This window comes from Vidua macroura, chromosome 22 (genome assembly GCF_024509145.1).
Source record: "Vidua macroura isolate BioBank_ID:100142 chromosome 22, ASM2450914v1, whole genome shotgun sequence".
NCBI lineage: Eukaryota > Metazoa > Chordata > Aves > Passeriformes > Viduidae > Vidua > Vidua macroura.
This window is the reverse complement of record NC_071592.1, coordinates 617,254-630,726: the sequence shown is the minus strand read 5'-3', so window position 1 is coordinate 630,726 and position 13,473 is coordinate 617,254. Positions and strand designations below refer to the sequence as shown.

General features: G+C 48.6%; 1 protein-coding gene across 8 annotated transcripts in view; it reads left to right on the top strand.

Moving 5' to 3' along the window:
• The window catches only part of CADM1 (cell adhesion molecule 1), a 135,911-nt gene that overhangs the window by 111,487 nt on the left and 10,951 nt on the right, over positions 1–13,473 (top strand). For 6 of the 8 annotated variants that reach the window (XM_053996997.1, XM_053996995.1, XM_053996992.1 and 3 more), the window contains one exon: positions 8,361–8,393. The exons of the other annotated variants lie outside the window; for them this stretch is intronic. In XM_053996997.1, coding sequence (XP_053852972.1) covers positions 8,361–8,393 — 33 coding nt within the window. The remainder of the gene's footprint in view (positions 1–8,360; positions 8,394–13,473) is intronic. 8 annotated transcript variants of the gene reach the window in all.

The following is a 13,473-nucleotide window of genomic DNA, read 5'->3' as shown; positions in this document are numbered from 1 at the left end:
TCCCGTCATTATCAGATTCTGGGTAATTCACAGAAAGTTCGGTCTTCGGCAATTCAATTCACCTGGTGTGACTCAAGATGCTTTTTGTCATGCCCAGATGTTGGTATTTCTCTGTGATAAGCTTCTCCCTCACTCTCCCAGGAAAGGGAATTCCACCAGTTGTTTTTATTGTGTGAATGCCATCCATAGGCCCCTTCTTGAGGAGCTGCCTTTCAGCTTGTGAGATTTTCCGTGTCTTGCGAGAAAAGATGAATAAAAACAACCAGCAAGATCATGACACCTCTCTCTGACACATCCTCATACCTCCTCACAGACCTGACTCATCAGGAAAACCCTTCTGATTTATTTGTAACCATTTGCATTGCCATTTCTCTGACCTTTCCTATTCCAACCGCTGCTTTTGCTTTTGCTTGCTGCTTTTTGTGGGGGTTTTGGTTTGGTTTTGGTTGTTTTTTTGTTTTGGTTTTTTTTGAGGTGGAGGTGACAAACAGCAGGTGAGGATGGACCATTGAATAGCTAATGGCACAAAGTTTACTGTTGCTGTAAACCACCCCTTGTGTAAATGCCTTCACGTTTTATTTGCTTTTATGACGCTGCTCAGCTGACTCTCAACCACCCTGCCCAGGGCGTTTCGTGGCTTCTTTTCCTTTCGAGGTTTTTGCACCCAAGGGGGGCACGGACACGCCGGCGAAGCCTCTCCCAACGTGCCTTACCGTGCCGGTGGCCACCGTGGCCCTGCCAGCCCTCGCCGCGCTCTGCTTCCTCCCTGCAGGTGCTTACCGGCAGCCCCAGCTCCAGGCGCCCGCCCGGCCTGCTTGGGACCGCTCCCCTCTCCCTGTTCTTGACTTCTAGACTTAACCCGCTTTTGTTTCAGAGGAGGTTTGAAGCTTTCTCAAAGCCTCCCTGAGAGCTGCTGGCAGAGAAGCTCGGCCGTGTGTCCCACAGGCTGTACCTGGACGCGCTCACGGGTTTCTTTCTTTGACGGTGATTGCTCGTGCTTTCAGTGAACTTTGGAAGGCTAAAAGGAACAATGTGCCTTGATGCTTGGATAAGCCCTTCAGTTAATCTCGGTGCCTGCAAACCTTAATGACTGTCCTTTTCCTGGGAAGTGGGTTGTTACCAGCCTGTCATTTTAGGATTGCCCCAGCACTGCCTTCCAGAGCCTGTCCTCGCTTGTGCTCAGGTGCTGTGTGAGGTTCCACAGCAGTTTGGTTGTTTGCTGTCCTGCTGCGAGTGCTGCAGCTTGTCTGTGGATGCTCAGCAGCCTTTGGGCTTGCCTTCATGTAGCTTTTCAGCTTTTTTATGTTAAAAATAAGGGAAGAGAGGTGGTTTTTCAGTCAGAAATGGCCGTGTCATCAGCCTGGCAGAGGTCCCTTGGGGTAAGGAGCACGTGGCTGTCCAGCATTGTTCTCTCACCTTGGTTTGCAGTGGTGGAGGATCTCAGGCACTCTGGTGGCAGAACCCAGTGGGTCTCCATTGCCTTCTTGATGCTTTTCTGTGTTGTCTTTGACCTGCTGAGGAGGCTGGAAATGTAATGATGTGATATTTCTCCCTGATTCCAGCAGCTCCTGCTCACAATTTGTCGGAAGAAGTTACACTAATGCTGATAAGAGAAATTCTTATTTTCTTCCCTGGCACTGAGTCTTCTTGACATGTGTCTACCATCCTCTGCCCGTGAGTTCAGTGTGCTTTTCCCACCCAGAGCAGCTGAGGCTTCTCCTCCCTCTGTCATGTAGAGATGTGCATGTGTGTCCTCTCCAGTCAGTGCTCAGGAGGGTGGAGCCACACCAACTTCTGCCCTTCAGTAGTTAAGAGACTTTGTGGCTGGAAAAAATTAGGTTAAATTAACATAATCTCTAGAATTACACAGCAGAGTAGTGTTGGAACACTTTTCAAAGCCTTGAGAGACACCTGATACCTTAATTCCCATCCTCACCCAAATGCTCCAGCATTCTTCCTGTCTGACAGAGGAGAGGTGGGAGACAACAGGATATTCTCTGAGCTGCTGGCACTCCAGGCACCTGGAGCCAGCCCAGTGGAATCCAATTCTTAAGATGAGGTGGGTTTGAAATCTGCTTTGTTTTGCTTTTCTCCCCCTACTTTTAGTATATTCCTGATGTAGTTCATGTCCCCTGGAACCATGAAATAGTTCTGAAAAACAATTGTCTTTTTTTAATTGAATAAAACATGGAGAGAGAGGCTGCACTGAAGCAGTTTCTAGCAGGTGACCCTAGAAAATTCTGCCCTTGGAGTTGTCCTTTTGATTTATTGGTTCAGGGAGTTTCTGGGGGAGCTCTTGGAAAGCTGACCTGATGCTTTCTCCAGCGAAGGACAAGCTGAGCAGTGAAGTTCCCAGACACCACGACCTTTAGAGCTTTCCCTCTGTCACTTTAGTGTAGGTGCTTGAAAAGATTTCCTGCATGACAGCTTGATCTTTTCCACATCTCCTCCAGCAGCATTGATATTCCAGCCATCCTTTGGTGTTTCAGCCGTTATCACTGCCAAGCCCTTTTTTATCAGTTAAATTGTCCTTGTGGCTTTCTTCATTAAGATGTACAATACGATACAGCAGAGCAAACAGCATCATTTGAATTACCCTGGAGTCGCTCCTGGAAATGCTGGGCTTGGGCAGCTGTTGTTTCCTGGGAAATAAAGGTCCTTAATCACAGCCCAGCCCTCATCTCGGGTTCACTGCCTGTCCCAGCTGCCCAGGCCCCTGGCACACCTGCCTCCCAGGACCCACAGTCATCTGTAGGTGCACATTTGCATTTCCCACGCTTTCCCCACAGGTGGAACTGCACAGGTTTTTTGGCAGCAGTTTTGGTGAAGACCTGGGGGGGACAAATGCAGTGTTGCCAGCCCTGCAGCAGATGCTGCTGCCTCTGCAAAGGCACTGCTCTCCCTCCTTTGCAGCAGCAGGCTGGGAGCTCCCAATGTCCCCCCTGGAATACCCATTTAGAGCATATTTTAAATCCCACTGATCCCTTGGAGTAGCAGGTGTGGGGGTGTATGTACCTGTGTATTTCAGGGGGCTGTATCATTGCAGGCAGTGGTTTTCACTTGAGATTTCCCAGAGGTGCTCCAGCCCCTTCAGTGAATGTGTGTGGAAAGCACTGAGCCCATCCTGTGGAAACAGCTCGGAGTTCCTTCCTCGAGGCTCAGGATTTGTACAAGCAGGAGCAAGCTCTCTTTGGCTTGGAGGTGTGCAGGAGCCTCTGAGCTCCAAAGCAGGAGCTGAGAATTGATGCTGAGTTGGGAGTATCAGCTCTTGAGCAGGGACACGTGGTGGAACTCTCCTGTCACCCGCAGGGGCAGGCACTGTCTTCTGAGAAGCACACCTTTGTGTCATCCCAGGTGCTTTAAAAATGATAGCACATGGAAATGTGAACTCTGTGAGCAAAAATAAGTTGCAGGTTTTCAGAGCATTTCACATGTTGAAAAACTTCCTTAAAAAAAGAAAAATTATTTTTCCCTTAGTAGGAGTTTGTCCTTTCCTAATTACAGCCGGTGGTGTGAAAAGCTGCAGCTGCAGGGGGTTTATTCCAGCAGTAATCCCAGTGGCTGGTGGGCAGGAAGAATGCAGTCCCAGTCTGCATTCTTCCAGTCTTCCAGTCCCAGTCAGCCTCTCCTCAGATTTCCTTGCAGTGGGTTTGTGGGCGGCGAAGAGGCAGCTGGGGATGACCAAGGCGCGGCGTCCTGGCAGGACCGCGACGTCGGCTCAGGTACGGCCCCTTCTGCCTGGGACTGCTGCAGGTGCTGACCTGACCATGGAATTGAATTGCAAAAGCACATTTGCTCCCCAGTCAGCTCAGCTCGGCTGTGTGGGCTCTCTCTCTGGCTTTTCTGGGGATGTGGAGATGCCCACGCTGGCAGCGGGAGGCGGGCACAGCAGGCACAGCCAGGGCTCCCAGTTTGCTCTCGGCATTCCCAGTCTGGTGTCGAGCTGTGACACGTTCAGGTGCTTGATGCCACTCTGCAGGGATGCAGCCCAGGGATTTGTTCCCCCAGATTATTTATTATTTAACTTCTGCTTTCTGTTGAAAGTTCTGCCTGTCCCTGGTAAAATGTCAAGTTAATTTAAAGATGATTCTGCGCCTTTTTGACATTTTCATCCAGGATGTGTCTGCATTAAAGGGGCTAAAGGCAGAGCTGATAGGCCTGGGACAGGAAATAAAACGAAATAAAATTCAGTCTTTCAGTCCCAGGTCCAGCCAGCAGCAGGCAGGACCTGTCATACATGGCCTTACTTTTGATGACACAGCATAAGCAGTGCACAAACCATCATCTTGCTCAGCAGAAGCATGGGTTGTGTGCAAGCTTGGGCTTGAAATCAAACCCAAATCCTCCCAAATCTGTATGGGGAAACATGCAAAAGCATGGCTGGAGCCACTGTGCTAATTTCAGCCTATCTTTGTTCTGGTCACACACAACCTCCATACAGATTGTGATGATTTTTGTGAAACATCTGGTCCGCTAATCAAGCTGTCCCCAGGGCCCATTGCAGCATGCCTGGACCACTCCAGGGGCACTCAACACCAACCTGGAGCACTGTACAGAGCAGATCAGGGGGCTCAGGAATGCAAGGGACATCTCCATCCGTCCTTGGAGGAGCGTGTGGTGAGGGGGAGGATGGATGGGCCACTGCACTCTGGTGTTTGAGCCCTGTCACCCCACATCGTGCATTGCTGTGGGATGTGACATCTGTGCTGGTGTCCCACAGAAGTTTCATCCAGGGGAACGCTGGGAAGGCTTTTGTAGGCCTTTTCATCAGCCCCAAGGACCTGAAGCAAAGCAGGGATCCCTTTGCAGTGCTGCATGCTGTTCCCTCAGGCTGCTGTGAAGGCAGCAACGTGCAGGAATTCACACTCAGCCCAGTCAGTACACGTGAAATAGTCTGGAAAATCGGGAAGAATAAGAGCTCCAGCGTCAGGGATCAGATTGGCTTTTGGTTTCAGTTCAGAAAGCAATTTAAAAAGCAATATATTGAATGGATATCTATACTTGCTAAAGCCTCCTTAAATTTAAAAAGCAGCAGCATGTTTTGCTGTTATTTTGTGGATGTGCTGCTGTAATTCTGTGTGTGCTCCTCAGCCCCAGCACCAAGTACCTCTGTGAGGCTGCAGCACTGCGGCTGCAGCATTCAGCCAGGGGAATTTAATTTTGCTGCTGGGGTTTTAATATTCCTCCATCGTGCTTATTCTGTTTGAGGCTGTGGACTAATTACGGCCAAGTTTAAAGGGCCTGGTCTGTCACACTCTGCAAACAGTTTGAAGTTGGAGGGAATCCATTTGAGAAAATGAGGAGGCTCAGCAGTGAGCTCATAACTCTGAGAAATGTTGCCCAGCTGCCTCCATGCAGTAATTTTATAAATATGTGTGGGTGTTTGTGTGTGTGCCCTTGCGTAGCTGCCTAATGGGGTGGTGAGTGCCTAGAGCTTGGGTGTCATCTGAGATGTCCTAGCTGGCAGATATTTATTTTTTATGGCCAGTGCTACACAGAAGTCCCAATAAAGTGAAATTTGGAGCTTTGTAGAGGCCAATGCTCTTTTGGAAGGCCTTGACATTATTCTGCTTTTCCTGAAGAGCGTGGTTAGTTCTTTTCCTAAACGGCATTGGGAAGAGAAGCCTTGATACTAAGATAGAAAATCCCATGTTGAGTTGAGTCTGTTTGGTTATGTGATTTGTACATCCTCTTGGCTTTGCTGCACCTGGTAAACCGGCCCCTTCTTCATCACCAGCTTTCCATTTTAAATGATAGCTATCAGCCTTGGGTGCTTGTGTAGCATGTTGATGGCCTGGGACCAGAACAGTGCTTTTTTGTGATCGCAGAGCCTTTCCTTGGCTTTGATCAACATTAGTTGAGTCAGGAGTGTATCAAAGACTTCTTGTTGGTCAGCATTTGAGGAAAAGAGATGGTTTTTGTTGTAGGACATGGGGCAGAAGGCTGATCCCTGGGGTGCTCTTTGCCTGCTCTGACATGGAAGTGTGGCTGTTCTTGAAAGCAAAGCAAAAGCTGGTGGCACAAACCCAGGATTCAGAAAAGCACCTTCAAAGTTAGCCAGTCCAGCCTACAGGTTGTGTGAGCAGCAGCATTGCAGGGCCAGGACGTCCCTTCCCGGGTGAGGAGCGGCAGTGGCGGGGCTGGGACACACACCTGGCATTTACAGGAATGCACTGATTTGGTACCAAAGCACCAGTGACAGTTTTCTCTCCTCTGCCACGTGATGATGTAGAAACACACCAGTGTCAGCACATTCATGTCTTGACCACGGGGTCATTCCCTGCGGAGCACTGGTGTGTACAGTCCTCCTGCCCAAAGAAGACTGGGACTGGACAGGACTCCCCAAAAGCTCACTCTAAACTTTAACCGGTCTGTGTTTCCTATTGCAACCATCCAAACCATTTGCTAATCATAACTTTGTCATTCCAGCTGCAGCCAACATGTTGTTTGACGTGGATATTTGTTCGCACTTACAACCGCTTGAGAACTTTATTTTGTGTAACCTGTCGATCTCTGTCCCCGGACGGGGAAGCGAGATGCACTGTCCAGTTTGCACTGTTTCTTGACTAATAATCTCTTCCAGCACATCAATACAAGTTTGCTTCCAGCAGATTCTCTATTTATTGTAAAAGCTGACATAACTTTTTTTATTTCAGGAAGACAGTAAATTGAGACTATTTATAGATGCCAAGATGCTATCTCAGGAATTAATACTCAGTTTTACAACCCCTTCTAAACAGTGGCTTTCCCCCCACCTCCACCACCATTTCCCCTTCCACCATTTGCTTGGTTAAAACAAATGGGGATTGCTACCCAAAACCAAAGCAAAGCCCTACTCTTGGTCTCCTCGTGGCTTTGGAAGGTTTCCCCTGCAGCCCCCAGAGCTCCTGCAGGAGAACAAGGGCTGGCCTCCTTGAGGGTGCCTTAGATTTGGTTGCCAAGATGAGAACGGCCTACATTGGCAGTGGAAACAGGCTAATGATGGCTTGATAATCTGCTATGCAAATCTTGGTACAGTTTGTTAAACTGTGCAGGGTTTATTTGTTTTGCTTCTATAATTAAAGCATGTAGACCTTTGTATCTGTAAGTATTGTGTATTCCTTGTACGATTCTTGTCTTTGCTGCTGCTTCAGGAGTTCAGCCCTGGGCTGTCCTCAGCTAAATTGCCAAGAAACAGGTCCTCTTTTTTCCACTGCTGCCTCTGCCCGCGCAGGGGACCCGTGCCCGGGTTGTCTGCCAGCATGCCACCGAGGGGAAACGCCGCTGTGAATTGTCTGTCGTTGCTGCAAAACCCAAGCTCCGGGCTGCTGTGCAGGGCCACGGGTGCAGCGCTGCTCACCCCGCGCTGTTACTCACTCAAACACTGCCTGCTCCAGCCGAGCAGGGCTGGGCCCAGCCTGGCCTGGGCCCCTGGCTCCAGGGATTTATTCAGTGACACGTTCTGGGGAGCCTGCCCGCTCCAGCCGCTGAACCCTGCCGTGGAGTACCTACCTCCAGACGGAAAGTAAACGGCCTCCAACTTCTAAACAAGCCAGTACATTGGCTAATGTGGTTACATTCGGTTTAGACCAGTTGGTGTGCAGGAAATAACTGTCAGTAAAAGCCTTCAGATTTGGTCCGTCTTTTAAAACTGCCTGTTGATAACTCCTGGAAGAGACAAAGCATCTCTCCATTGGCAAGGCAGTGCCCCCCAAGAAATTTCCAGTGGGATGTAGTCCATATGGAGTAGAGTCAACTTCAGACTAACCAGCAAAAAAAAATCCAGGATATTTTAATTACCCATAGCTGTTCAACCAGGTACCTGCTGCAGCAGAGGGACTGTTAATGTTTGTCCACAGTTGCCAGTTCTAGAACATCTTTTATGCTGAAAAAAATGGTTCATCGTGCGGGTGGTGGCTGGGAAGCTGGAGGAGAGGCAGGAGCAGACTGTTTCCTGGCCACGAGTGCTCTGATGAGGCAGTGTTTGAGTGTGTAACAGCGACGTGCCGAGCCTCAGCTCTTCATCCTGCTCTGGAGCTTCTGTTTTGTCCCCACCAACCAAACCGTTGGTGTCGGTGTTCTCTCCTGTCTCCTGTTCCCCTGACTTTGCAACCACCAGTAATTGTTCTGGCAAGGACCTGGAAAAAGAGAAAAATTTACTGTTTTCCTCAGGCTCATAGCTTTTGAACTGGAGGCATGTCTTCTAAACAGTGCAACTCACTTCAAATGCTTTTTGCCTTTCATTTTATTATTGCTTGTCACGCAATGTTCTTTGAAAGCTTGCTCATATATTATCTGTTCCATTTTTTCCATTTTCCCTTTTTTTGCATGCTGTTCCTCCTGTTTCTTCCCTTCCTCCAATCCTCTGTTCCCGTGTGTAGACACAACGGCGACGACAGAACCAGCAGTTCACGGTTGGTATCACATTCCTGTTTATCTTATTTCTCAGCACTGCTGAGTGGCAAGACAAGCCTGGGAAGGGGAAGCCAAAAAGGGGAACTGGAGTCTTCAAGGGAAAACTGTGTTTCAGGTGGACTCATCTCATAAATACGACACGGGTTCTAAGGCTGGAAAGTCTGTCTGCTCTTGTCATTTCTGCTGTGAGCTCCCCAGCTGATCATCCTGGTGCCAGGCAGGCACAAGCCCCGTGGAAGTGGCATCCAGGTCCAAGTGATGCCAACTGGTTCTCCACCCATTGACTGACAGAGTCACTTCACACATGAAAAAGAAATCTTTTTTTTTTTTCTTTTTGTCAGATTTTTTTTTTCTTTTAGATTTTTGAGCATTTTTCTTGCATTTTGAGTTAGTTTTTAAGACAGGGCATCCAGCGGGTCTGCTGGCTTAGGGCAGCACTGGGGATTCTGGGATGCTCCACAGAGGAGCGCTCGCCTCCAAGGTCGGCAGGGAAGTTTGCGTTATTACACTGCAGAAGGAGATTGGGAAAACAAATAGCAACACTTTCCTCTCAGCATAGCAGTCTAGCAAAGTAACCCTTCTCGTCTGCTCGAGGCAGTCTAGCTAACAGCTTGACAGCTTCCTGAGCTTCCTCCATTCCCCGGCGAGCCTACGTACGCGCTGCAGGCTGGAAGTTGAGCATCCCATTTTTTTGGCACATGCTTACTTTTCAGCTGAAGAACCAAAACCTCTGACAATTTTAAATTACGGCTAATCCATGTTGGACTTTGCTGTTCTAGTTTCTTTTAACTCTGATAAATTGACTGATTTTTTTAGTGACAGAAATCCCTAGCACAGAGCACCCCGTTCTCCTGCCTGCTCCCCTTGAGGTGTTGCTTGGGTGAGGTCAGAGGAAGGACTGAGTGAAGCAATCATTCAGTAGCAGTGTGCCATATCAAGTGGAGGGGCTTGCACTTCTTATCCCAAATAATATACCTAGCTGGATGCATTTTCCCACTTGGCATAAAGATCAGAAGTTTTTGGGCACACTTGTGTTTTGTCTGTGTGTCAATTTCCCTGTGTGTCTTAAATGTCCAGAGCCAACATTGCTGATTTTGCAGCTACATGTTTGTGGCTAGATGTTGATTCTTACATTTGAAAAAGATCAGGTAGCCCTGATGATGGCACAACTCCCAATATCCTTTCTAGGTGTTTCTGCATCAGGAAAGGCTCAGTGTGGGCATGTATTAGACTCTGCAATGAGGACAAGCTGGGCAGATGCTCAGTGGCAAACCCTTGACCCATTTTTTAAAGCAATTCCTGATGTCTTTCCTTCTTTGTTCTGAGGAAGCCATAAAAAGCCTGTTTCTAACTCGAGGACTTCCCCCCTCTGTGGGAGGACCGCTGCCAGGGAGGTGGCCAGCTGAAATGACAACCTATCCCAGTCAAACGAGCTGCCACAGACTTTCCTGCCTTAAAACCAGCCAGTTTGTTCTGAATTCCCCCATGCTTGCCCTTGTGGGGTGCTTTTCCCATGAAGACTCTGGATTTCTTTCCAAGCTTGTGTTGCTGGAGTGTGTATGGAGTATACCAGGTGTTTCTGTATGTTGGCCATTTGTTCTTTCCGATGTCCGATGGGAGTGAGCATGTCTGTGAATGACTAGAAATGCATGGGCATGAATACAGCCAAATGGATTTTCTCCAAAAACAATTTAAAATGAATTGGGGGAAGAAAAAAGAAACCAACCAACCAACCAAAAAAAAAAAAAAACAAAACCAAAAAAAAACCAACCAAAAACCAACCCAAAAAAAGAGCTTGCTAGCAAAGAAAATGGAACGTAAGGCCAGTGTGGAGCCAGCACAATGCTTCAATTGGGGAAAGAGGGTTTTGAGCCATTGAAAGTTTTGGAGTGTATCCTAGAGGACTGGGGGGAAGGAGTCCTGTGTGTGTGTGTGCATGTCCCAGCAGTAGCCAAGGCCCTGCCATTCCCGTTTCCTCTCGGAATGGAGTTGACGGCAGCGATGCATGAGTGACCTAACGCACGAACGTTGTTAACTCTTTTGTTGAAAAATGAGAGCTTAACTGTGAATTTTCTGATGCACTTTCTCCTTTCTCTGCACTGTTCATTGCCAGAGCTCCAATAACAGCATGGTCATGGCCGGCAGGAAGGCTTGTGCTTCCGCTGCACCCCACCAAGCTGGGGTTTCCCAGCTTCAGCCCTCCTCCCTCTCGGTGTGCCCCCGTGGGGTCAGGGTGCCCGTGGGGCTGAAATCACAGGTCCCACTGTTTGAGCTGGAATACGGGCAGAACTCGGTGGAGCCGGGAGTGTAACAACCTGGAGTGTCTGCACCACTCAGTCTGGGGAGAAAGCGCTTTTTCTGCCGTGCCCTTTCTCTTTTCCTCCCTGCCCCTCTCCCCACCACAATCAACGGGCCAGTTTTTAATGTCCTGGCCCCTGTTGCCCCTCAGTGGCCAGAGAGCTCAGCCCTCACAAGGTGCTGGTCTTTGTGGAGCCCCTCAGGTGAGACGCCCAGCTCATGTTTGCCCCCTACACAAGCAGGACATCTCTAAGCAGCCACGACCTTGGGCACACTGACTTTGTGTCCATTTTTTTTCAAATTCTGCCCTGACCCTGTTGTAAGCAGAGGACTTTAAATGCTCAGAGTGATTCCCCAGGGTGTGGGTGCTGCCCACACAGGGCATCGTGCTTGAGGCCCTGTCCTTCATTCTGTCTGCTCAGCAATGGGGGGCTCAGGGCTGCTCCCCACTCCCCTGCCAAGGCAAGAACCAGGCAATGCTGCCTCAGCACAGGCAGAATTTCTGCTCATTCCCATGGAAAAGGTAGGGTTTTGAGCCATTTGGAAAAGCCTCCTCTGAAGCTGGCAAAGCAGAAGCCTGGAGTGAAGGTTAAAATAAGGGAAACACCCCAGTCACAAATGAAGAGTGATAAGAAAGTACTTGGCCCATAATGCAGCAGGTAAATTATTTTACAGGCTGGAAATCCTTCCCTGAAGGCCTGTGTGCGTTTTTAATTGTGGCCTTAGCAGGTTTGGTACAAGAATAGGTAACACTATTTTGTTATGCTCTTGTTCCTTTTTCTGATAGTGCTCAGTCCCTGAAAATGAGTTTTGCTTGGCTGAAGCCAAAGCCCGGCTGCACCAGAGCACCGGCCACTCGTACATCCTGCCAGGTGCCACAGAAAAGCGCTTTCTGCACTGCCATCACCAAGCAGCTCTGCCAGTCCAGCTGCCTCCTTCCCTCTTGGAAATGCCCTACTTTAAAGTGCAGCTAATAGTGAATCCATTCCTCAGTTTATTTTACAGCTCCCATCCTTGGGGCGGTTGAATAAAACATCACAGCGCCGCCGCGCGCGGCATGAAACGGAATCCCTAATTGCTTATTTAGAGCTGAGATGGGAGAGAAATTGGCTTTTCCTTAAAAACTGGATGTGGCGTGGGAGCCCACAGAAACCTAAATGTACCCGGGGTGCCTGGTCCTCGTCTGAGCACCTTGTTGAGCTGCAGGATGCACTCACTGTGCCGGCTCTGCCTGCATTTATCATTTCCAGGGAAATGGAGCAGAGTGAAAAGTTCTCTTTTCATTTCTCTGGCAGGAGTAGTGGCAGACTTTGAGTTCATCCCCTCAGAAGTGAAAAGAATGGGCTTTACTAGCCAGTATGAAAGTTTAATGAGAAAAATAAAGAAATAATTTACCACCTATTTAAATGCCTCACAACAGGTTTTAACACTGGCCAGTGGCATTTGTGAGTGTCCCAGGTGCAGGGAGAAATGGAATTGTGGAATTGTTGCAAATTTTATTCTGAAAAGGAATTTTTTTTTTTGCCTCATAAAAAATGCAACATTGCCCTTTTTCATCAGTGAGAAAATGTAGTTCCTTGAAAGGGAACTCTCTACAGAAGCAATTTTGGAGAGAGAAAAGTTGAAGGGCTCCTCTGCCAAGTGCAGCTTTGCATGGCCAATGGTTCTGTGAGTCAACTGTTGTATTTATAGATCATTTATAGGAAAAAGGCTCCTGAAAATCTGAAAAGGACTCCCTGAAACCCAAGAGTGGCACACAGGCATATTTCCTGCTATTAATCTAAATGGCTTCCCACTTCAGGAGGTAATACCAACGTAGCTTCCTGGTGATTTGATGTATTTAAAAACCAGCCACTGAAAATGAGTTTCATTTTTAAAGAGCAGTGTATATATAAAAATACACATATTGCTGCTGTGCAGTGGGGCCAAGTCTGCACATTGACCATACTGCACTCACAGCTTGGCTGTTTAACAGTCAGCTCTGGTAGCAGTCTGTGAGCTGATGATCCCTGGTTCCCCAGTGCCCAGGGATGCGGGATCTCTTCACGGGAATTTTTCTTCTTTGCTTATTCATTTGCTTTTAGTGGCCAACAGCAAGAGTGAGTCCTGGAAGTCACAGCCCACAGGGTAACATTGCCCCACCCCACATTTCAGTAAGTCTGGGTGGCCTCCTGGCACTGGTTTGCCCTGGCACTGGTGCTGAGATGTCCACCCCGGGGATGCTCTGCCTGCAGACCCCAGCACTTCCTCAGACTCCCAAACCAAGCAGCACTAATGCCCTCACAGACAGTGCTGGCTGCCTGTGGAGGCCATGACCACGTGCCTCCCTGATTGCTTCATAGCTTTGAGGACAGATGCTTTTCCCATAAATCCATCACATTTGGGCAAATGAAAAAAAAACCAGTTTGTCCAATAGTTTGGCAGAGGACACAGCCCGCAGCCTGCAAACAGGCCATGACATGCACTGCACAATATTCATATTCTGTCATTGGTAAATGTCCTGACTTGTCACCATGACCAAAACTAATTGGATTGGGTGCAAAATCGGAGGCAAGTTTTCCATTGCTCTCTGTATGCAGGACTGAAATCAGCCTGGACCAAATTGGGAATTGTCCCCGTGACGGCCAAAAGGCAGAGCCTGGGGGCTCTGCATGCTGTTATGAGTGGTCTCAATACCGTGTTTCATGTGCCAACAGTGTAGAGCGAGGAGCGTTTCTGTCTGTACCAAAGGCCACGATTGCACTGGTGTCACACGATGGCTCTGCCCACACCAGCAGACGG